General features: G+C 41.0%; 8 protein-coding genes and 2 long non-coding RNA genes across 13 annotated transcripts; 7 read left to right on the top strand and 3 right to left on the bottom strand.

Annotated features, from left to right (window-relative positions):
• Nucleotides 1–258: 258 nt before the first annotated feature.
• On the bottom strand, nt 259–699 carry LOC145695659 (uncharacterized). Its single transcript, XR_014133765.1, has 2 exons — nt 547–699; nt 259–488 (listed from the first exon to the last, which is right to left on the bottom strand). It is a non-coding gene; the product is annotated as an uncharacterized LOC145695659 (long non-coding RNA).
• A 3,509-nt stretch (nt 700–4,208) lies between these two features.
• LOC145695658 (uncharacterized) lies at nt 4,209–4,636 on the bottom strand. Its single transcript, XR_014133764.1, has 2 exons — nt 4,589–4,636; nt 4,209–4,545 (listed from the first exon to the last, which is right to left on the bottom strand). It is a non-coding gene; the product is annotated as an uncharacterized LOC145695658 (long non-coding RNA).
• Nucleotides 4,637–5,588: 952 nt separating this feature from the next.
• Nucleotides 5,589–6,138, top strand: LOC145695657 (uncharacterized). The gene is made up of 2 exons (XM_081772658.1): nt 5,589–5,679; nt 5,720–6,138. The coding sequence occupies exons 1-2, from the start codon at nt 5,606–5,608 to the stop codon at nt 6,123–6,125; spliced, it is 480 nt and encodes a 159-aa protein (XP_081628784.1). The 5' UTR covers nt 5,589–5,605; the 3' UTR covers nt 6,126–6,138.
• A 1,029-nt stretch (nt 6,139–7,167) lies between these two features.
• On the top strand, nt 7,168–8,175 carry LOC145695656 (uncharacterized). The gene is made up of 5 exons (XM_081772657.1): nt 7,168–7,412; nt 7,457–7,583; nt 7,644–7,726; nt 7,777–7,910; nt 7,958–8,175. The coding sequence occupies exons 1-5, from the start codon at nt 7,399–7,401 to the stop codon at nt 8,098–8,100; spliced, it is 501 nt and encodes a 166-aa protein (XP_081628783.1). The 5' UTR covers nt 7,168–7,398; the 3' UTR covers nt 8,101–8,175.
• Nucleotides 8,176–8,594: 419 nt separating this feature from the next.
• LOC145695513 (heat shock 70 kDa protein 14-like) lies at nt 8,595–10,568 on the top strand. The gene is made up of 4 exons (XM_081772496.1): nt 8,595–8,837; nt 9,315–9,621; nt 9,721–10,118; nt 10,167–10,568. Exons 1-4 carry the CDS (start codon nt 8,601–8,603, stop codon nt 10,521–10,523), a joined length of 1,299 nt encoding a protein of 432 aa, XP_081628622.1. The 5' UTR covers nt 8,595–8,600; the 3' UTR covers nt 10,524–10,568.
• Nucleotides 10,569–10,598: 30 nt separating this feature from the next.
• On the top strand, nt 10,599–12,275 carry LOC145695514 (sorting nexin-17-like). The gene is made up of 7 exons (XM_081772498.1): nt 10,599–10,772; nt 10,815–11,042; nt 11,140–11,246; nt 11,290–11,496; nt 11,539–11,725; nt 11,770–11,935; nt 11,978–12,275. Exons 1-7 carry the CDS (start codon nt 10,669–10,671, stop codon nt 12,065–12,067), a joined length of 1,089 nt encoding a protein of 362 aa, XP_081628624.1. The 5' UTR covers nt 10,599–10,668; the 3' UTR covers nt 12,068–12,275.
• A 13-nt stretch (nt 12,276–12,288) lies between these two features.
• On the top strand, nt 12,289–14,679 carry LOC145695516 (Golgi reassembly-stacking protein 2-like). 3 transcript variants are annotated; one of them, XM_081772500.1, is made up of 9 exons: nt 12,289–12,391; nt 12,433–12,597; nt 12,644–12,757; nt 12,806–13,256; nt 13,299–13,478; nt 13,521–13,611; nt 13,723–13,812; nt 13,891–13,984; nt 14,026–14,679. In XM_081772500.1, the coding sequence occupies exons 1-8, from the start codon at nt 12,320–12,322 to the stop codon at nt 13,979–13,981; spliced, it is 1,254 nt and encodes a 417-aa protein (XP_081628626.1). In that variant the 5' UTR covers nt 12,289–12,319; the 3' UTR covers nt 13,982–13,984; nt 14,026–14,679. The 3 variants fall into 3 exon arrangements, with proteins under 3 accessions (XP_081628626.1, XP_081628627.1, XP_081628628.1); XM_081772501.1 differs by having other exon boundaries at nt 13,726–13,812; XM_081772502.1 differs by lacking the exon at nt 13,723–13,812.
• Nucleotides 14,680–15,172: 493 nt separating this feature from the next.
• Nucleotides 15,173–17,122, top strand: LOC145695515 (uncharacterized). The gene is made up of 3 exons (XM_081772499.1): nt 15,173–16,482; nt 16,526–16,790; nt 16,835–17,122. The coding sequence occupies exons 1-3, from the start codon at nt 15,491–15,493 to the stop codon at nt 17,108–17,110; spliced, it is 1,533 nt and encodes a 510-aa protein (XP_081628625.1). The 5' UTR covers nt 15,173–15,490; the 3' UTR covers nt 17,111–17,122.
• A 72-nt stretch (nt 17,123–17,194) lies between these two features.
• Nucleotides 17,195–20,298, bottom strand: LOC145699119 (vacuolar protein sorting-associated protein 16 homolog). Its single transcript, XM_081776371.1, is given in 6 exon segments — nt 17,195–17,551; nt 17,593–17,701; nt 17,744–18,046; nt 18,219–18,425; nt 18,468–18,581; nt 18,623–20,298. Coding segments are annotated over 6 exon segments (2,601 nt in total). The 5' UTR covers nt 20,246–20,298; the 3' UTR covers nt 17,195–17,306.
• A 426-nt stretch (nt 20,299–20,724) lies between these two features.
• On the top strand, nt 20,725–22,603 carry LOC145699128 (uncharacterized). 2 transcript variants are annotated; one of them, XM_081776390.1, is made up of 4 exons: nt 20,725–20,901; nt 21,159–21,303; nt 21,542–21,907; nt 22,160–22,603. In XM_081776390.1, exons 1-4 carry the CDS (start codon nt 20,860–20,862, stop codon nt 22,429–22,431), a joined length of 825 nt encoding a protein of 274 aa, XP_081632516.1. In that variant the 5' UTR covers nt 20,725–20,859; the 3' UTR covers nt 22,432–22,603. The 2 variants fall into 2 exon arrangements, with proteins under 2 accessions (XP_081632516.1, XP_081632509.1); XM_081776383.1 differs by having other exon boundaries at nt 20,728–20,901; nt 22,154–22,603.
• The last annotated feature ends 172 nt before the right edge of the window (nt 22,604–22,775 follow it).

The raw sequence follows: 22,775 nt of genomic DNA on the forward strand, positions 1-22,775 counted from the left end.
ATCGGACTCATTGTTGGCTGTCTCAGTGGACTTGAAGTAAGATTAAATGGCAACAAAAGAGCTATTGATTCTTTAGGCTTGCGAACGAACTGAGCGTATTCATGGTCCAGATGCTGCAAGCTGGTTAACCGCCTGCATCAGTATTGCAATCATTATCATGGTCGTTCTCAACCTTGCTATGATTGCGCTTAGCGGATCTGTACTCACTACTCGTCTATACTAAGCAATAAAATATAATATTTTAAATATTGATTCAAACTCGGAGTTTTATTCACTGAATGACAAAAAGAACAGCAGTAAATGCAGCAGACGCAAGAGCAGCTTCTGCTCCACTTTCCCCAAGAGCTTCGTTAACAGCATCGTTAACAGCATCGTTAACGCCTTCCAAGTTGATTCCATTCAAGGAGTCAAGAGCACCGTTTGCAGCGTCGATGATATTGTCAGTGTTGATTGAGCCGAGAGCATCTGATGCTGCATCCAAGGCATCACTAAGGAATAATTATCATAATAGAATAGTTATCAAATTAGACAAAAAACTTCTTTTACCTGATATCCTGAGAGTCGGGAAGGATCTGGCCGAAAGTGCCCGCAACTAGGCAAAAAAAGTTGGAGAGCTTCATTTTCTCGAAACCCTGATGATTTAATGAAGACTTCTTTATTGCCGCTCAAAGTGAAGTGTTTAGTCAAGCATTGATGGACACAAAGATATGTTATTCCTGCGCTCTTTTGTTAATTTTTTCTGGGATTTTCTATGAATAACTAGATGATACCTCTATTATCTGTGTGAGTTCGATAAATACGGTTTATTCGCTGACGGTCGCAGATGATACCGTAGTTCCGTCTTAGCCAAGGGCGAATAGCCTTCAACAGGAAGTTCGTTCACAATTACAGCTATTCAAGCGCAATGCCGGGTAAATTTGACTTCTACCTGGTTTGAAAGGATCTTGAGATAATACAGTAACGATGGTCACAATATAATTTAGCTTTGTCTGCCGATTCTGGTCTCCAGTCGACTTACCGGGCAGACGAAGTGTTTTCGACATGAGCATACCGGCTTTCGCTGTGTCCTCGGCGTTGAAAGCCTCCAATGTCCTGATCGACAAAAAAGAGACTTTCACGATAAAGGCCATTTTTAAAACTGATCGGTTTGTTACAAATACCCTGACTGCTCTTCCTGCCATTGCTTTGGCCTCTCTTCTGGTAAGAAATAATTTTATTGACAGGCAAAATAAATTTAGATCATTAAACCCTCGAGTTTTACGGTGGACATAGTCACCTGTACCATCAGAGCAAAGCCTGATGCAAAGTCACTTTCTGGAGTTCTTATCCATGACAACTCACAACTCGCCGATCAAAATTTCATCAACGCCTACTGTAATGCCAATTTGTACAATTATACAGTCGCCCCAGATGGAACTGTCGGTGCAAACAAGCCAATGTCTTACAAATTCGTCAAAATGTTTCCCTTTTGCTTGCTAACGTTGATTATTCTTGGCGTCTGGGTAAGTTCTTCGACTACTTTCATATTTTACTCAATTCAAGACCGGGCTTTGCTGGGAAATAACAAGTAGAAAACGATTGAGCCAGGCTGAGTATCTTTTCGATGGCTTGGAAGAAGCAGCAGGAGATCTTATAAATGCGTTGCGGTCGATTTCGAGTCTCTTGGCAGCAGGGCCAACGAAGAAAGTGATCAAAGCTCCTCAAGATGGTGGATCGACTAAAATGAGGATTAAAGCAAATCGTAATGCTACGGGTTCGAAGCTTTAGTTAGAGGGAAATGAAGTTTTTCATCACTGAGACTAGAAAAGGTCGTGACTAACCCAGAAAAGCAAGAGCCTCGCATCGAATAAGTCAAGCTATGAATCTCGGAAAACTTGACTCTTTTGGCCCGTCTGATGTTCCAGCAAGACCAACTATTACAAGACGAAACAATAATAATGGCTATGACTTCGATTCTGATAAAGATTCCGACAAGTTTATCGTCAGTTTCATTTTTATTGAATAACCTTCGTAAAGTGGATTTCAGAACAGAGATGCTCAAGTGGATATGAACAACAAAGAAATTCAGTCCTACAAAAATCTTTCCCATAGCATTCAGGAATTGAAGGTCAAATTCACTAGCAAAGATCTTTTTTACATGATTTTTACCTTCAAAAAGGTGTCTCTTGACAAATACTTCGCGGAAAATAATATTTACGCAAAGTTCATTGAGTTTGAGGAATATCTTGAAATCCGTGCTTCATCAAAGCAATTTATACGGACTGTCAGATTCAACAGATTGAATACGTTTCTGGTGACTTTGATTTGCGCCGGTACTTTGGGGTATTACTACATTTGGAGACTTCACTGTAAGCACACGACCTGTTATCACAAATAAAAGTCTTTTAGGGGTCTCAAATGCTATCAACTGCAAGTTACCTGAGGTTTACTGGTATAAATACGCGCCTAAAGTGGAACCTTTAGAAGAGCAAATTTGGACAACCACGAAGTGCTACTTCAAAAACTTGGGGACTTGGGAACGATTCGCACAGATTCTGTTTGTCCTCTACGTTTTCATGGCTCTGTTTCAGATCATTTTTGCACTGAGCTCTTCAATTAAATGGAAGAAGGCTGACAGACTGATCAAATACCTTCCCTTGAACTGCGCTCTCAATCGGAATTCGATTTCTGATCTTCATCTTTTGGTCTCAAAAGTTTCAGAAAACGAAGGTGCTAGAAAGGTAATGGATAAAAATGACTTGTAAAGAAAATTCTTTTTAGTCCCTTGCAATGTGCGACAAAGTGCTGTCAGCGCTAGAAAAATTTGAGCACGAAGAAAAATTCCTGCCAGTATTGATGGAAGTAATTGTTTGGAGCGAGACAGACGAACGAGTCGGTGACATTGTCAAGAAAGTCCTTCAGCCAAAGAGCAATTAGAACAACTATTTCAAGTTGAAATTTTCAACCTTCAATTTTTATCCTGACTCTAGAATAGTACTAACTTTTATAAGGACGCATATTTGTGATCACAATTTTGTTTTTATATTTGTTAGTAAGAATCTTGGATAAATTAGCAATTTACAGTGAGGGGTTTGAGTACAATTAGTAATAATCCCTGCATAATTTTGTTGTTTTTCAACTTATGGCAGTTCTTGAGGCTGGCGAGATGGGTTGTTTAGTATCCAGAAGGAGCGGTGTATCCCCAACCGGGTCGATCAGTTGGATACCAGTCTTTTGTGCAGCTATCTGTCTCACAGCATTGTCGGCAGACTAAAAGATAGTCAGGGATGTTTCATTATTGAAAAGAAGTACCAGAGTGAGTGTATCCTGGCTCAGGTCGGCACTGGGTCCAAGCGGCAGGGTTCGGTAATTTGAGCTCAAGCTAAAACTCATTTTGGCTAGACGCTCAAATTTCCTCAAATTGAGAACTCAAAGTGACTTGAGAAATCATTTTGAGAAGATTTGAGAGTTTCGAGAGTTTTGAGTTTTTGGGAGATTTGAGAGTTTTGAGTTTTCAAAACTCAAATTAAGCGAGCGCTTCCTTGATTGGCTCATGGATCGCCAGAATTGATTTCTCACGTGAGCTCTCATCTCTGAGTTCTCAAAACTCAAATTAAAAAACGTGAGTCTCAAGCTTTGTTTCCTTGAGTTTTAGCGTGAGCTCAAATTACCGAACCCTGCCAAGCGGGATTGTTGCCCCAGAAATTCTGCATCTTGTTGTTTTCACATGCCATCTTTTGCTTGCATCCCATTCGGATCTGCTCGGTCTTTCCTTGTCGCTCTCGGATTTCAAGCTCGCAAGATTCCTAGAAAGAGCTTTCGAAAAGAATATATCAGCAAGTTTTACCTGGTTAGACTGGCAAGCAACGAGAGAGCCCTGAGCATTGCAGTCAGCCATGGAGTAAGCGTGGCAAGTCCAGCAGCTCAATTTCGCAGCAGGAGCTGGGTAGTTGTCCTTTCCATAGGCAGCATTGTTTCCATTGTAGCCAGTGTTGGTATTGTACGTGTTGCCTCCGCTGTAGGCCGTATTGGTGTTGTAAGCAGTGCCGCTGTTGTAGGCGCTGTTTTGATTGTTGTAGTTGTTGCTGTAGGTCTGGCTGTTAGCGCTCGGCCAGGTGTTCTTAGAAGCAGCAGGTTTCTTGTTATTGACAGCGAAGTTGTTTTTGCCCTTTCCAGCTGGAGCGACAGTTGTAGTTGTTGTCGTCGTAGTTGAACTAGTAGTCGTTGTAGTCGTCGCTGTTGTTGTCGTGGTGGTTGTTGTTGTGGTCTTTACAGAGTTAAAGAAATAAGCTAAATATCAGACAGTAAAATTATTTCAACTCTTTCGCTGTGCAGTGGTAGTTGTTGGGAAAGTTGTAGTGGTGGGTTCTTCAGTGGTTGTTGGAGCAGGAGTCGTTGTTCTTGGCTTTCTCTTCTTTTTCTTGTTTTTCTTGAATCCAGCTCTGGCATCGATGTTGAATCCACCATCGTCTGGCTGAAGCCCGTAAGCACTGTCGGCATAGCTATCTAAGCTGTAGTCGCTATCGTAGTAGGAGTCGTACTCGTATTCATCTTGAGCGAGGACAACTAGAAAAGGTTAACTAATAATTCTCTTATTTACTATCAATACCAGTAGCAGACAAGGCAGCGATTGTGAGGCTAGAGAAAATCATATCGATTTTTTGTGCATACTTCGACTGCAGAAAGACCTTTTATAGATAAGAGAAGATGGCGCTGTTTCATTCTTTCCGAGCGCTTCGCGACGGCGATCCAATTATCGGCAATCAAAAGCGAGTAATATCGGAAAGGTAGCGCTTTCTTCGCCTGCAGAATTCATAAGTTTCTACTTATCATGATCTTTACATCAATTGTTTTTCGTGATTTGATAATTCTATTTTGCCATTGATTGATGGGTTATTTGTTAAAGCTTTTGGCTAACACCATCATTATTAAATTGAAAGTATTGAGAAGAATCAAATACTGTGTTAAGCAAAATACAGACTTTATTAGCTATTATATTTGAAATGCAACTGCAGCAATTTTATCAAAAAACTGCGAATTCTAAAAAAAGTGCGCAAAATATTTAGATTCCCATTTTTTTCTAATTCCCGTCGAATATCGGTAGTTATCGGAATTTACTCGACCACGTCGCCTGTGAGAGCCGTTACAAACTTTGTTAAATTATTGCGATCTTATAGCGTCAGGGCAATCTCATAGAATTAGGGGCGAACAAAAAGCAACAGGAGCACGAAAACAAATGAAGCAAAGGTCATTTCAAAGAAGTGTCCGCATTTCCTTCAAGAAAACTGACCTTGCAGAACGGAAAAGGTCAATTTCGACGGAGCGATCGTCGGAATTAGGACGAACCTTCATTTTCATGGAAATCCGTATTTGCTCGAAAATTGAAAACTAAATAACTTTTGATACTCTCTCAATTTGCATTTACCAATAAATATAGAAAATGACGCAAGTAGAGAAATATAATAATTTTATTTCGACTTCGATTGAAGTTTTGCAAAGTTAACAAAAACTTAAGTTTTACAAGAGTATAAATGTTATGTTTCTTGCTATAAAATTTTATGGAAACGCACTTCACTTTGAGCAGCAATCAAAAAAAGCCTCATTCTAACATCAAGGTTTCGAGAGAATGAAACTTTCCAAGTTTTTTTGCATAGTTGCGAGCAGCTTCGGGCAGATCCTCCCGGGCTCACAGACCATCAGGTAAAGGGATGTATATATTTTTCAACAATTTATGCCTAAGTGATGCTTTTGGTGCTGTACCAGATGCTCTCGGTTCGGTCAACACCGACAACTTTTTCGACGTTGCGAACGATGCCCTTGGCTCGATCAACACTGACAACTTTTTCGACGTTGGGAACGATGCTCTTGACTCCTTGGATGGAATCGACTTGGATGGCACATTTGATGATGCGCTTAATCTGGCTCAAGAAACTATTGTTGAAAACGGAGCAGAAGCTGCCGCTGCTGCTGATGCACTCACTGATACTGCTGCGAACGATGCTCCTGTTGACACCTTGGAAGAAACCAACTTGGAAGACGTCATTAACGATGCGGTCGATCTGGCTGACGAAGCTGCTGGAGAAAGTGGATCAAAAGCTGTTGCTTTCTCAGCTGCAATCACTTCACTTCTATTTCTCTTTCAATAAATATAACGCAGGAGCTGAATCAATTATTTTACGCTCAGGAAAGACAAGTTGTGAGAGCAGTTCCGCTACAATTAAAAGGTCTTTTTCGACAAGTTGTCGACAAATTGTCAAAAAGCACACGGTTTACGAGAGTGAACTTGTATGTTCAATGCACTTCCCTTTGAGCCACCATAAAAAAGGCCTCATTCAAACATCGAGGTTTCGAGAAAATGAAGTTTTTCAAGGTTTTTTGTTCTGTCGCAGGCGCTCTCGGGCTAGTTTTTCCCAACTTTCAGAATATCAGGTGAAATAGAAGTTTATAATGTCCAATTCATAAACGATATATGCCTAAGTAATGCTATTGGCTCAATCAACATTGACAATCTCGTCGATGCTCTTGACAGGTAAAAAAGAACGTCAATCTATTAAACGAATTGCGACTAAGTGACCCGATCGATACAGCTTTAGACGATGTTGGCTTGATCAACATTGGCAATGTTATCAACGCTACTGCCAATGATACTCTTGACCTCGTGAATGAGATTGACTTCGAAGGCCTAGTTAACGATGTTGTTAATCTGACCGAGAAAGCTATTGAAGAAAGTGGAGAAAAGGCTGGCGAAGAAATTGGAGCAGAAACCGTTGGAAACGATGGAGCAAAGGCTGCTATTCCTTCTGCTGCATGCACTGCAGTTCTATTACTTCTTTATTGAAACTCAATAAATAATCTCTAGGAATCAATAGACAACTGACAATAGTTTAAGTGCTGCTGTAAAATTTGCAGTGTAAATTCAACAAAAACGAAAACTATGATCATAAAAATCATGAGATTCTCTTCCCCACTTTTTCTTTCAAAAAATTTTAAAGTCAATAAACTTTGGCCTAAAAAGAAAATGTATTCGTCAAAAATCTCAGATTCATTTTGAGATCTTGACAAAATCGAGATGCAGTGCTGCGGCTGCCCACAAGTTCAGTGGCGATATGTAGCAATGTTCATTGTGTCGTGGCTTTTTATCTTTTTCTCAGGTAAAAAAGAAAGTGGAAAATTGATAAATATTTTAACTAGGCGTTCTTTTCGGCTACTTCATAATTCCAGATTGGATAGAAAGAGACTGGCTTGAAAACGATTCCGCACATGATTGAAAAAAACAGAACTGAAAATAAAATTCATTTTAGAACTGAGATTTTTAATTAAACTATTTATTTATCCAACCATCGATTCTCTAGAACTTTCTTTTCTCAAGATTTACAAAATCAGCATTTGCTCATTAGGCGAGAACAAAAAAAAGAAGAGATGAGCGACTACAAGTAACAAATTAATAAATTTATCAAGGAAAATAAAAGTATTTCAGTTTCCGTACATCGATCGCTCTGAAGCCTAACAAGAGCTTCATGGAGCTAGAAGAGGAAAAGGAGAATTTTAGTCGAGCAATGACGAATATCATCACTACTGACTTGGAAGTACTTGAGCCTGAAGAAGTAAGAGTCCTGAAATTTATCCTATTTTTCAATATAATTTATATTATTTATATATTATAGATGGAACGATCAGAATCAGCAATCAAATGGGAAACAAGGGTTGAGATTTTTTGGTCACTGCTTATCAACGGAGCTATCGCTGTGTAAGTCTCAAAATAAGGCTAGAAAAGAAAGCGAAAGAGGAAATTTTTAGTTTTCTTTCGCTGATAATTTACATCTACTCAACTCGCGAATTCGAGCCAATTCCACCGCCACATGTCGAATACACTCCAAGAGAGACGATTTTCTTGAAATGCGCTATTCACGTGGACAGGGATTTCCTAGAGGGTAAGTTCTATTTGCTCAAAGAACAGTAAAAAGACTCCTTTCTTTAGGAATTTGGAACACTACGGAAGAAATGCCGCCAACATTGCACAGCGACTACCGCGAAACACTCACCTTAGGGGCGATCACGGTCGAACAACTCATCACAAACTACACTTGCGAATACTGGCCAGAACACAAAGTCATGACATGAAGAAACGATTTTACGCTTTTAAGAGAATATCACTGTTTTAAATATATTTTTTCACATGTAATAATAAATTTTCTCAGTTTTTATGGGTGCAATAATTTCTGCGGGTGTCGGTGTAGACGCTTCATTTGATGAAATAATGTGGAATATAGGGTAATTTGAAAGTTCAGGAAAGGAAATTTTCAGATTTAATGAATTCTCATACTTTTAAAAGAGATGGGGATTGTTGCTAGCATTACTGTAGTAGGACTCGCTCTATTTTATAAAAAATCATTCTTCATCTTATTTATTCTCATGAAAAGGAGGGCAGACCGCCGCGAGCCAATCCGCGCGGCGGAATTTTTGTTAGAAACGCGATTGAACCCGTCTAAATAAGAGGATCTTAGCAGAAGAAAATTAATCAAGAATAGCGCTATAAAAAGACTAACGTATTATTTCATGTTAAAAAATCTTATTGTCTCTTAGAATAACAATTTTACAATGAAAATTGTTTGTCTTTCAGAATGGTATTTGGAATATCAATCGGCTCGACAACCCTATCGAACGCAGTTGTCGCTTCGGGGCGTGCCCAACTGGTAGCAAACGCGGACGGACACCACAGGCCCCGAGCTGTCGTGGCAAAAGTGGAGAACGAGTTTTGCGTTGGAACTGCCGCGCTCAGTGCCAGAAATACTCCCCTCTTCAAGAATATTCTCAAGGAATTTATACAAAATGGGCCAACTCACATGATTCAGTGTCAGGTAAAGTTTATTCAATAAAATTCCATTAAAGTCGATCAAGCATGGTAGACAATTTTTTGGCTCATTTTACAATTATCCTCTAGTGAAATCATTTAATACTGGGCTTGGCGCAGTGGCCACTCGCATTTATAACAGATGATTTTCCTTTCTCTGAAGAAGTTTCATTTAGGTCGATCAAATATTGTCCGAAATAGGCAAATATTGTTCCAGTCTCTAACTAGGTTATCTTCAAAAGAAGGATAAAGATCTTCGTTGTGAGTTTATTTAGTTGAATACAGTACAATATATAGATATTTTAAGCTCGAATGGCAATAGAAAAAGAGGACACAATTATTGAATCATTTTTCCCTTTCATTTCATAAAAATGACATGCAGCAGTTCTCTTTATACCATCTCCGCTATTTTCATGAAGGAAGTGTTTTCAGGCCAACCAAATATTTATTAAAGATTTTACATCGTCTGATTCTGTTTCTTCAGGGAAAAGATCTGCGAGTGGACGTCTGCCTAGCTGCCTTAATCCGCGAATGCATCGCAACCTGCCGAAATTTCAATACATCGGCAGAAAACGTCAGCCTTGTCATTCCCGATGAGTTCAGCGAAGAGCAGGAAAAGCAGTTCGTGAAGATATTCGAAACAGTTTCCGAAATGAAAGTGAACAGAGCGATTAGACGGTCGGCCGCTGCCCTGGTCGCTGCCAGACAGAATGGATCACTGGAAGAGCAGGAGATTCAGAAAGGATCGAAGAATGTTTTGGTTGTCAGGATTGGAGGGTTAACTACGACAGGTACAATTTTTAAATACCTTTTTGTACGTTTTTTAATACCTCTCTACCACAAGCAGCTAAACGTGTCTTCGAAGAAATGCGCTAAAATCCCTCTTTTAGGAACTTTATACCGAGAAACAAACGGGCTGTTAACAAAACTAAAGCAAAGTCACAATCAAAGCGGAGCGGACGTCATCGTCAAGCATCTCACAGACTATCTGGTGCGCGAAGCCAATCGAAAATTTCGCTGCGATCTGAGCGAGTCCAAAAAATCAATGAACAAAGTCGAGCAAGAGGCCCGCCGAGCGATTGAAGTGTTGAGCAACAAGGACTCCGTCAATGTCCAAATTGACTCGTGCTTCGAGGGCATGGACTTTCAAATGGTCGTCAATAGAAGTCGAGTGACTGCGACGGCCCCTTACAAGCCAGTCTTGGAGGGAATTTTTAGTGATTTTGAAGGAGAAACTGTCGATGAAGTTTTGATGTGCGGAGGTGCTGCGAAATCGCCTCCATTCCAGGTAAAATTAGGGAATAAAAGGATTGGATTAAAGCGTTTTTTTCTTTAGAAAATCGTGCAAGGAAAATACCAAAACGTTATTGCGCTGCCAAACGCGGAAGAACTCATTCCCCTCGGCGCTGCAATCCAATGCCACATCACATCGAGTGGGAACAAGCTGTCCATCAACGAAATTCCGCGCAAAATCGCCCTCTCTTCCTTCTCCCTTCGCAACGGTTCCGAAACTGTGATCGAAAAGGGAACGCCACTGCCATTTTCGTTCACGACGAACAGCGAGAGCAGCTTCACTATCCCCGAGCTCGGCGAAGACGTCATCTTCTCCTCCGACGGTCATGTGACTGGGAATCTTAACGAAAAAGGACTCTTCTTTACCTCCGGCGAAAAGAGTTTCGAGCTGCTCTTCTGAAAATAGTCATAATTTATACAAATACAGTACCTTTTCTTTTTCTCGCTTCGGCTGAGAAATTACCCCAAAAACAGCAAAGGAAACAATCTCTGCTTTTAGAACAAACATGACAGAATGAGAAATCGAATAAGTAAAAAGTCGAGAAATGGAAGGATTTCCGAAGATACCGAGATTTTTAAAGAATCCAGGTGGATGGATTGACTTTGAGATTCACTTTTCCGATGACCTGGTTCATTGCGCCAGATACCGGTAAGTTATTATTTGAATTTCTCTGAATAACAAGTTCCTCAGCCGCTTGGGCAAGCTGTACATAGATTGTGTGCGCTCCGTCCGAATCAATGCCAAACTACGCCAAGAAAATACGAGCATCGCCGGTCTACCTCCTTTTCCTCCGAAAATCGTCTTCATCAACCACCAAAAGCTCGAACGCCGCCGCGCGCTGCTCGAAGAGTGGCTCCAAGCAATTTCATCGCTTCCTCAAACTAGCTGTATCTACCAACAATATGCCAATTTTGTCAGGTAACGCATTAAAACATTACAAAGGATGTGAAAAACCAACAAACATCTCTTGTCTATCTCCCCTCTCTTCTGGCTTTAAAAGTAACATGAAGATTAGCGAGTGCAAGGCGAAATCATCCTCTTGTGTGGAGAAAAAAGAGATTCAGGTGTTTTTCTTGGATGGAAGCTTTGTATCGATTGTTACAAATGGAAAACGATTAGCTGGTAAAGTTCCCCTGTCAATGTCTTGTTCAGTTTAAAATTTTAGAGAGCGTGTCAAAAGCGTTGAACTTCCCACCCAATCTCTGTCGAAAATTTGCCATCTACCTCCAAATCAATACTTCCACTTCCTGGCAGTTGCATAAAAAGCTCAGATCTTTCGATAACGCCCTCGATTATCTGAAGCCGAGGACGAGACTTTGTTTCACGAGAGATTTCTTCTGTCCTTCGATTGATTATGAGCTTGGTCAATTCGGTAACCATCGATTCAGTCTCATTTTTGCTTACTTTTTCTTAGAGGAGGGATTCCGCTTCTTGTTCAACGAAGCCAAGCATAACTATTTATCTGGTACCTTGATTCCGCGAACCCAGCTCGACGATGACTATTTCAAAAGGTTTCTTGGAGAGCAAAAGGAGGAAAACTTTCTCGAGCTTGCAAAATGCCAGCCATACTATGGCTGCTTCACTTTTGGACCTCTTCTTTGGTGAGATCCCGTCAAATCTTTCACTTTGACTAATTTATATCCAGCTCTCTGCCGAATGAAGAGACAAAGTGTATTCTGACCATTGGTGATTTCAAAGTACGAATACGGATCTTTCTCCACAATGCCTTAGAAGCGACAATTTCCATTCGCCATATTGCCTACACAAGCGTTTCAACTGATTCCATGAGCCTGAAGCTTCATTTGAAACAAGTGAGAGCTTCAAAGTCGACTGAAATTAACGCTCTCTTTCAGGACTTTCCAAAAGTCTCGTCAATAATTTTTACTACATCTGATGCTCAACTTATTTCTTCGATGATATCTTCAATGCTGGATCCTTTCTGAGTCCCCTTATTTCATCTTATCTTGTATATAAAAAAAGCTTTTAAAATCCTTAAACTCCTCGCTCCATTGTCACATCTTTCTTATCTTCAAGTACCCCTTTCTTTATGTTCAATCTCAGATTTAATGAGATCCTTTTTCGAGTTTCTTCTGTCGGTATTATTGCACTGTATTGTGAGAGTAAAATTATTTATTAAACTTATTCAAATAAAGTGTTCTTTTTGGTATCTTTTTCTTTTTTTTGCAGATCAGTCGATGGGTAATTCGAACAGTCTCCCGGAGATTCCTGGCGGTGGGTACGACGGATATCATGTCCTTCGAGTCCAGGTAGACTTTATTTTGGTGACAGCAAGGGTAATTCAGTTTAGGAAAACTCCCCCGGACACAAGGCAGGCCTAGAGCCCTTTTTTGACTTCATAATTTGCATCGGCAACATTCGACTTGATCGTGACGATGATCGGCTCAAAGAAATGCTCAAGCAAAATGTCGAGAAGCCGATTCAACTTCTTGTCTCTAGCAGTAAAACCTTGACTGTAAGATCGATTTTGCTTTATTCAGACTTATTTATTTCCATTTTAGGTTCGAGAACTGACCCTGACACCTTCAGGGATTTGGGGAGGACAAGGATTGCTCGGTGTTTCCATTAGATTTTGCAGTTTTGAAGGTGCTAATGAAAATGTTTGGCATGTTTTGGTAAGATCATTAATTTTTCTCATGTCATTTATTTCATTCTAACTTTAGGAAGTTGAATCAAACTCACCTGCTTACCTCGCTGGTCTGCGGCCCTTCACAGACTACGTTATTGGCGCAGACTCGATTCTTTCCGAGCAAGAAGATCTCTTCACGCTGATCGAATCAAATGAAGGAAAACCGTTGAAACTTTACGTCTACAACTCAGAAACCGACGCCAGCCGCGAAGTGATTCTTACTCCTAACTCTGGCTGGGGAGGCGATGGATCCATCGGATGTGGTATCGGATACGGATATCTTCATAGAATTCCAGTTGAAGAAATCGCCGCTGCAAATCAAGCTCCAAAGCCCACACCATCTGTCGCTGTTCCCGCGGCCACTACTGTTGGTTTGACACCAACAGCAGCTTCGCCAGCGATTCCAGCAGTTCCAGTTGCCTCGGCTGTTCCATCCGCGACGACTTCTGTTCCTGGTGGAGCTGTTCCTGCTATTCCTACTCTCGGTAGATTTTAATTCAGAAACTGTCCCCTAATTGATTTCTAAGGAGGCCTTCCCTCGACTGGAGCACCAGCAGTCTCCGCTGTTGGCTTGCCAACAATTCCAACTCTCGCCACCCCAACCCTTCCAACTCTTGGAGCTGTTCCCACCCTTGGCGGACTTCCTACGGCCTCTGCTGCAGCTCCGCAACTCTCTACTGGATTGCCCACTGCTTCTACAAGCACTGGTTCGTCCTCTCCAATTGTTTGTTTTATAAATTTCTCCTAAGGTCTTCCCCCGATCTCCGTCCCAACCTTGCCTCCTCTCTCACTTCCGTCTCTCAACTTGCCCACTTTGAATACAGCAAACTCGACTGCACCGTAAGTATCAACTAGTTTTCTCTTTCTGAAATAATTCACCAGATCAATTATTTCACGTTGAATTTATCAATCATTTATCAATGTCGTTTATTTGCATGTTGATTATTCTAGCAGTTTGACCTTGCCGTCAACTTCCTTCAGCTCAACGTTGCCTCCATTGAGCCTTCCCTCGTTGAACCTCCCCACACTCAATCTGCCAAGGTTTGATGATTACTGCATGATTTCTGTTTGATTCAACATGGAGCATTGGTTTAAAATCTTCTCTTACTCTTTTTTTAGTTTGACAACAACTGCTCCAATCACTACTCCAGATTTGAGCAAGCTCAACTTGAACATACCAAGCTTGAACCCAACCCCACAGGCTGAGTAAACGGTAAGACATCACAATCTTTCTTGTTGCTGATCACAGTTTAGGACCGAGGATAAATTTTCAATTGTGAAAATTACCAAACAGAGAATCAGCTTATTTTCTATAGAAGAAATATTTAGACCAAGTACCGTGGTTTTCCATCTTAAGAGCGCCCAACTTAAGAGCGTTTTTGCCAATATTTTCCATATTTTGTCATCTGAAAAAATCCCAACTTTAGAGCGTTTTTATGAATTTTTAATAAATAATTAGAATAACGTTTATTTCAACCTGAAAAATCATTGAAAAAAATTGTTTTCTACGCTTTTTTACAGGTAAAATCATAGCCTCTGATTCAAAGATCGAAATTTTTTATCATAAATAGGTAAAAATGACCTCAGATGCATTTTTGGAGTTTTGGAAAAAATTCATTTTATGCATTTTCATTCATCATTTTTTCCCACTGTCATCCAAGTTTGATCGTAAATTTTCCAACTTAAGAGCGTTTTGGTCTACCCTTGTCATCTGAAAAACGCTCTAAAGATGGAAAACGACGGTATATATAAAAAACAGTATTAAAAAGCAAATAAAAAGTTCTGTGCAATAAAATTCCTTATCATCTGCTTATTCTATCTAGCTGTTTCCTATCTCCACTCTTTTACGTGTGAAAACAGAAATCAACAAGCAATAATTCCGTTTATTAACTGAAATAACTTTTTTTTATAATAATATGAGAATCCGTCGCCATTTCGCGAGGTGCGAGGTTTCCCTTACCTTCGTCCCTTAAACTCCCTGTTTACCTAATATAGTTTGGTTCTTACATGGAATGGCTCTATCACTGTTTTTTTTAGGTTTACTCCCACTTTGTCCCAACCGTATTCAAAATCCTTAGGAGGAAACCCCATACAACTATACGTTTTTAGATAGCCTAGACCCTGCTGCGTGTCCTCGTCGGAGTCTCATGACCTCGGCGAGGTCACGTGACCTCGAATAGCTCATTTGAAGAGAGGTTATGCCCAAAATGGCCTATTTTATATGTAAAACCGAAGAAATTTTCTCTAACTCTAGCATAGGCAGATCCTTGTATAATATAGTTTTAGAATCCCCAGATGACGGGGATCATTTTGACTATTGATGATAAGGGGTACCTCATGCCCTGAGGCAAATAAATGGGGTCTGAAAAAGTGGGAGCGAACCTAAAAAAAACAGTGTTTCTTTCATAAATCATATTTGATTTTTCATTTTTTAAAGAAATGCTGCGGACTTTTCGAAATCGGCTTTGGAAAAGCTCGCTTAGATATTCCAGCGGGAAGTTTTCAAATCTTCCTAAAGATCTTGAACCAGAAGAAACCGTCGATTTCGATCTTACAGTTGAATATCCTGGCGATTTCGAAATAGCTTTAGATAAGATTCGTGAAGAAACTTCAGGCATGGATGAACAATTTGAGCGCTAGAAAGCAGTTTCCCTTTTTCTAAGTCTCTTAATAAATTGCCATCCAAAACTCGGATGAGGAAAATCTCCTCAAAATCTTCATGGACAAAAGCTACGCGAATGAAATGGAAGCCTACCTGGCCGATGCTGAGCATTCATACATCCAAGAAGCCGACAAACGAGCATTTTACATGGCAGTGGAGCTTTGGAAAAAAGAAGCAGGGCCCGGCAGACAAGGACATAAAGATTTCATCGTGATGGCGATTCCCACTATCTCTCAGCTCGGCTTATCCAAGGATACCAAGGCTTACATGACGCTTCTCGATTGCTGGCCAGATGCAAACTACGTCTTCGCCGAAAAAAGCCCTATCTACAAGCAAACAACTTCGCAGTCGACCTTCTTCATCGAAAAATTCGAGTGGACTTCAGACGCGAATCTCTGCAAGCATCTTTTACGCACAATGGAGCGCAATGGATGTCCTTGTACGAATGAGATTTACGCCAAAGTCACTGATCTGTTCGGTATCTACAGCGATGCGAGTGTTTTGGCGAGACAGCAAATGCTGTTCAACAAAAGATTAATGGAACGAAATCCGTTTCCTATTGAAATCCCAAAGGATCCGACAGAACTTGCTGCAGCCACTTTGAGACAGGCTTCCCCTGGCTTGGATCGGCAGTACCACAGATTCCCGATCAAACAAAGAGACGGGAAATGGATCAGAAGCGAGAAAGATGGCGAGTTTTATGAGTCTCACGACTCCGTGATCGTTTCTCAGTCGCCCGAACAACTTGATAATCTTCGAAATCACGATCCAGACGAACCAGTTCTCATCGAAGGACCGATTTCTATCTTCATGAATGGAAAAGCGACAGAAATCTTTGTCCTGAGGAGCGAAAATCAAGTTGAGAAGACAGCTCGCGAAAAGAGAAACGAAAAGTTTGATAAAAAGTACACAACCGTCATATCCAATAAAGAATGGTTCGCCGATTTCTATGGTAAAGACTTAGAAACAGGAATGGAATTGCATGGTGGAAGACAAAGGACAATGAGAGCCTTCGGAGCGCAAGGAGCGATGGATCAATTAGATAAAAGGTAGGAGAGAAAATTCCTCCTACGGTCTGACTTATTTGAGCAGCGTTCTAGAGCTCGAAGCAACACACGAAAAACGCCTCATCTTTCCAAAAGAAGAAGAGCCAATCTATGAGCAAATCGAGTACGATCTCTCCTGGAAACCGATCACGGACTTTCGCGGAGACTCCATCCCTGAGTTGCTGAAAAGCGGCCACTTGAGATCGGAAGAGTTCGCCGATGAAGTCCAACTTGGCAGGAGAACAGAAGCTAAAGTATTCTGCCTCGCTCATATTGATTGTGAACAGAAACTTTTGCCAGATGCATATTCGGTGAGTTCTTGAGTTTATGAGATTGATAAACAGCTGTCTTTCAGACTTGGATTCGTGGAATAGCAGAAACAGTCGAACCAAAGGTTCAAAACTTCACAGTCGTTCTCCGAGAAGACTGGACACCGGAAAATTCTGACCATCTAACAATCGACCCAAGCCCTGGCAATCGCGGGTACAATCAAATCGAAGAGGTGCTGGAGTCAGAGCAGTTCGACGAAGAACTTGAAGAAGAAATCAGACGCGAACAGATTGAGCGCGAAAAAGCGAAAGAAAACAAAAAGTCGTTCTTTTCATTTTTCAAAAAGAAGGATGATAATTAGTATTTAATAAATTATTTGTAAATAGATAACTATAAAATGCACTTTTTCGTATTTGAAAATTGCATTTTTTTGTTCTTCTTTTGAATGCTTGTTGGAAATTTATTGAAGAAAATATTGAAGAATCTTGAACAAGTAAAATCTTGATGATTTTGAAAGAACAGAAATTGATGAAAAATCAACGTGGGTAGAAGCAATTCTAAGACGCATATCTAGCAGTGATTTCATTAGCTTGAGCAGCGTCACCCGCTTGTTGCGCAAGTTTGTGGCATTTGGCAATTAGGTCGAAATCACCAAGTTGATGAGCTACAGTAGCTGCTTGAACAAAGGATTTGAGATTGATGTGAGCCTTGACTTTCGTTCGGCCTTGGCATTTTGGAAGCCACTTTTCGGCTTCGGGCTTGTTGCCAGAGTCGTTGATGATTTTGATTATCTGATCAGGAGCTAGGGGACGATTATGTCTTTGAATTCAAGAGAGGACTTACGCAAAGAAGCGTTTCTTTTCGTTTTGGCGAGCATTTTGTCTAGTTCTTCGTATTTAGCATTGCCTGCCAAGAAGACAGCTTTCATCCTCGTGTAAAATTTTTCATTGAACTAAACTCAAGTCAGATTTTGAAACAGAAAAATAACACAAACCTTTAGCTCCCGAGCAAGCTTATCCGCCGCCGCCTGATCTAGAGGAATGAGGATTTCAAGCGTTGTTTTTAACGGTTTTCCGATAAAGTTCAAATGCTGGTAGACCTTCTCCAGTTCTTTCTGCGCCATCAGAAGCTGCTTTTGGCTGGAGATATTGACCAAAGCGTTGTCATCGACGGCAGCCATTCTGAGACTGCGTTCCGCTCCTTCGAGGGAAGCGATTTTACGCTCCACGTCGGCTTTTGCTTCTTTGGCGCTGGAAAGGTGACCCATCGCGAGATAAACGGAGTGCTCGGTGGGATCCTAAAGATTTTTTTTTTTGATTATTGGTAGAAAATAATATCCGTGACATTGGAAGAAGATAAAAAAGCTGAGTGAATTCCCAAGTCATCATTTTTCAAATGAACTTTCTCGATAGTTTGTCGCAATAACAGGAACCCTTTCTTTATTTACTCGTATATTATGTATAACAAACCTGTAATTCTCCCAACATTCGTTTGTTATGTTCCTTGCAATAAATAGCATACTGAGCAGCTGCTGCGGGATATTTCTTCAAAACTTGTGAGTACTCTTCCTTCGGCCTCTTCGCATGAATATGAAGCAAGCAGAGATAGATCAGATCAGGATCTCGGGATTCGAGAGCACATTCAAGAGCTCTGTCGCCTTTTGGACTTATTTCCAGCTAAATATCCCTTATTTTCATGCAAAAAGATTTATGATTTACCAGTAGCTCTACTCGAGGTCTAAATCGGGGTTCAAGCTCGACCAAATTCAGCCCTAATTCTTTCTTTCCACTTCTTGAAGCTTCTCTAGCGATGTCAATAAAAGAAACGGAGCACTACAAATCCTTTAGCAAAATGATACCCTAAGTTTTTAAACCTTGAGCTGATCAACTTTCATCGAAATTTTCCTCGTGACTTTCTCATACTCATGCTCTGCACAGTCTCTTACGAGCGTTCTCGCCCAATTTGTGAGCAGATCTTTCTTGATGTTTGGAAATTTTCTTTCAAGATGAAGATAGTCCATCACCGTCCAGCAGAGTTGATAAAGCCCTCGAGATTGGAGTCTTCCGACAATTCCCATTGGACCTAATTCGCGGAATTGGTCGATGGAGATGGCCAGACCAGGGGCGGCGCGAAGTTGGTTCAAGACTCGCATTATTCTTGTTATTGATATCAAACTTTACCGACAAGAAAGCGGTTTTTGCAAAAGCAACTAAATAGTAAAGATTTGCTATCAGTTCCTGTTTGTGTTAGCAAAGACATTCGGGTCAAAATCTTCCGTCAGAACAAGCCCAAAACTCGCTGCTTTCAGATACTTCTTCTGCATTGCCGGGTCGTATTCATAAGTAGCAGCTGTCATGCACTGTTCAATCCCGTCAACGAGAGAGCACTCTGGAGAGTTTTCATCTCTCAAAACAGCGATTATTTCTTCGCCCCTTTCGTTGTTGGCCGCAATCATTTCGTATCCATCAACCAGCATCGCTCCAGCGCCAGTTGGCAAAGTAACTTGTTTGGTTGATTCAGAAACAGCGGTCAGGAAATCTTGAAATCTGCTTCCAACGATTCTTATTCCATCTTTCTCTTCAAAGATCGTTGCGAAACTTTCCAAGTCGTAAATGGCCCAATTCTTATCGCAATCGAGCAAAACCAGGAATTCCGTCCAAAGAAGTGCGGCAACCGGTCCGAGATTTTCACTCCCTTGAGTGAGTAAAGCCGCGGCTAGCGGAACAGACTTTATTTTGGCCGCAGTATTGAGTTCCGTGATGATTTCGAGTGTCTTCGAGTTCAAGATGAGCTGAATGCCAGAATCGGTCGTTCCAGCGCAGAAAGATCCGCAAAGAGAGGAGGTTATTTGGAGAAGATTGTTGAAAGGCTTGGAAACGCTGATCGGGTGTACTTCTATTCGACTTGAGCCGTCTGTAGCGACTGTGTAAAAGTTTGTCTTTACCGCAGAAAGAATGTAGCTGCGCTTTTTAGAAGTTATGACAGTCCAGCAATCCGGAACATTCTGTGTAATCGGCCCGATATCAAGTCGCTTCAACGAGTTTTCATAATTCGGCAAAACTGAGAAATTTCCGCTCATCGTCAAAATCACCAGACCAAGAGTGGAATCCGTTCTGAACGTCTGCGCCTCAAGAATTTCCTCAGAACTAACTGAAAAGCTCGTGAGAAGTTTCAGCAGCAAGTCGTATTGGTACAACTTTCCATCTTCAGTCACGATATTCAAAAGCTCCAAATCGAGCGCGAAGAACATGAAAACGATTCTTCCGGATTTCCAGAGCTCTTCGGAAAGAAGAGATCCATCAGGGTTGAAAAGACGGACTTTAGGGCGATTCGCAAGAGTAATCGTATCTGGCTCGATTTCGGAAGTGGCAAAGACTCCAGAACAGGAGCAAATCGCTGTGTGACATCCTCGAAGATCCGTCTTTCTAGCGAAGGATTTCAAGCGCTGTCGGCGTATTTCTCGCTGTCCGAGGGGCTTCCAGTCGTCTTCGTTCATTTTTTACGACTCTGAAAGATTTATTACTAAAAAGAGTGTCTTCAGAAAACGTTCTTTGAAAACTCTTGCTGTTGAATAATTCAAATTCACACAGAAGGAAATATTTACATTTCCCCTTGACGGGAGTATTTATTGAGTAAACAGATGAGTTACTATCAAATTTGATAGTTGATATTTTCCTTTTTTGGAATGTCAAGAAAGTTTTCATAAGAAGGGATTGAATGGTTTAGGTCGAAAAGATCCCATTAGCCAGTTTAGGTAAGAAAAATTTAATAATAATTTTTGAACTTTGTTGAACTTTGAATTTGGCTCTTGCCTCAAGCTCATCCCTTTTGAAGGATGATTTTTCTAGAGGTTGCTTCACTATCAGCCGTTGCGTCGCACCGCTGGCCAAATCTGGCAGCGGCGGCACGTGATTGGGCGAGCCCGCACGTGAAAATATGGTCCGATATTCTTCACAGAACTGAAATCACCCAATACATCGAACCATGCTCTCATTCTGCTTCTTGCTTGAATCGCGTACACCCAGAGTTTTCTCTCCCCAAATTTTTAACCCCTGATTAATTGACTTTTTCATCCCCTTTTTTCGAACGTAACCTTGAGAGTCAAACAAAATGCCGAAGCTCTTGATGCAACCAGAAGAACACCGATTTTTGGTAAGAAATTTTTCATCGGTCAAACGAGTTCGAAAATTGAAAATTTTTTAAAAATCATTGAGAAAGAACAAGTCTGAAATGATTTTATGAATCGTTCCTGCCGCTAGTACTAAATAACGTAAATCTCGATAGATTTTTAAGAACTCTTATTTTCACTCAATAATACCGTAATTTACTCAAGTTTTTTTTAGAAATTCTTGACATAAAAAATACTGTAAAAATGTATGTTCCGTATTTATAAACTTTTTCATTTCTAGGCCGGACGATACCCAGAAGAAAAGAAAGATTCCCCTAAAAATTCTGATGGTTTCCTGATTTACAAACTTTCCCTCGCCATCTTGTGCTCTAGCATGATGGCCTACGGTTGGTGGGACCAGAAGACGAACCCTAAAGATGTGCACGGTGAGTTCATTTTTTAAACTGCTGATGCTGCATCAAACCGCGACGCTCAGACAGCGTTTCTCGCCGCCTTTCTCCTGGGAGGATCACTGGTTCATTCGAAAGAATTCAGAGCGATTTTCGTGACTTAGAGCATCATAAAGACTTTGAGTTCTTTCTGATCGTAAAAAAGCTTTATAGACTTCGGTCTAATTATTTGACTATTCTTTTTGGTTTATGTTTTTCTTACATTAATTTTCAGGCTCTCACTCCTACACCGACTACGTTTCTAATTGGAACGACATTAGCTGCACCGCCTGGTCGATCATGAACGCGATTGTCGCCTTTCAACCTGCCATGCCCGCCGCTGCTTACGGTCTTCTCTCTGGAATGAACGCCATCGCTCCAACTTTCTCCTGCGGAGTTGCCTTTGCCTTCTGGACCCTTCTTCCCGCCGATCGACAGTCTACCGACTTGGTCTCTCTTCACCAGCATGCCTTCCTCGCCATTATAACAGTTGTCGATTTGTTCCTCGTCGCTGCTCCGATTCGATACTTTCACATCATCAGCACCTGGATCTTCGCTGGCTGCTACGCTATAAACACTATGATCGTCTACTTCCTCTTTGGTAAGGGCACTAAATAGTTGCGTGTTAACATGTAACAACTTGTAATCAACGAAGAAAATCACCAAGAGATCAAAACATTTCGTCGACAGTCGCACGTAAGGGGTGGCTTCTGATGGAAAGACAGATTTTCCTCGGGAAGCTTCTTCTTTCGAGCAACTGTTGAACCCAAATCGACAGCTATCTATTCCACAATTAGCCATGTGTGATTCCGTGTGCGCTAACCCTGAAACAATGACTGTAATTTAGGTGAAGACCGCGATGATGTCTACCCATTCCTCAACTACTCCGACAAGTTCTCTAACGCCGTCAAGTTCGACCTGGCCATGACCTTTGGCCTCCAGACAATCATGTTCTCGCTGATGTACCTCTTCTCCAAGACGAAGTTCTGGGTGCATCGAAAGATCACCACCGTCCCAGAAGTCGACAGCCCCGGCGAGTCGAAGACTGAACTCTTGGAAAAAGGAGATGGTCGTGCAACTCCCAAAAAGCAACTTAGACTTCGAAAAGTTCGAAAGGCCGACTAAGCCCTCAACAAAATTTAGGCTGAATCTTTTTTCTCAAAAGTCAAGTCCACATTTTCTCTCCTGATATTTATTTATTGGATTATATACAGTTTATACCTTGCTAGTTTCAGTTTTCTGCCCTGAGTTTCCCTCCACAACCGTTCGAAAAAAATACATGTTATACACTCTCAAACTCGCTTTTGTCTACTTTTTTTTGCACAACCAGGATCAAAGACATCGTCAATTACGAAGCATAAACCGCATCTGCAGCACTTCAAGAAAATAGCCGAGCTTTGTTTTAGGAAAGGGAATATTTCAGCGCAGGAAGATATCGTCAGAACTTTTCCATTGGGTGGAAAAAATAT

The sequence above is a fragment of the Oikopleura dioica genome, chromosome 1, assembly GCF_907165135.1.
Source record: "Oikopleura dioica chromosome 1, OKI2018_I68_1.0, whole genome shotgun sequence".
NCBI lineage: Eukaryota > Metazoa > Chordata > Appendicularia > Copelata > Oikopleuridae > Oikopleura > Oikopleura dioica.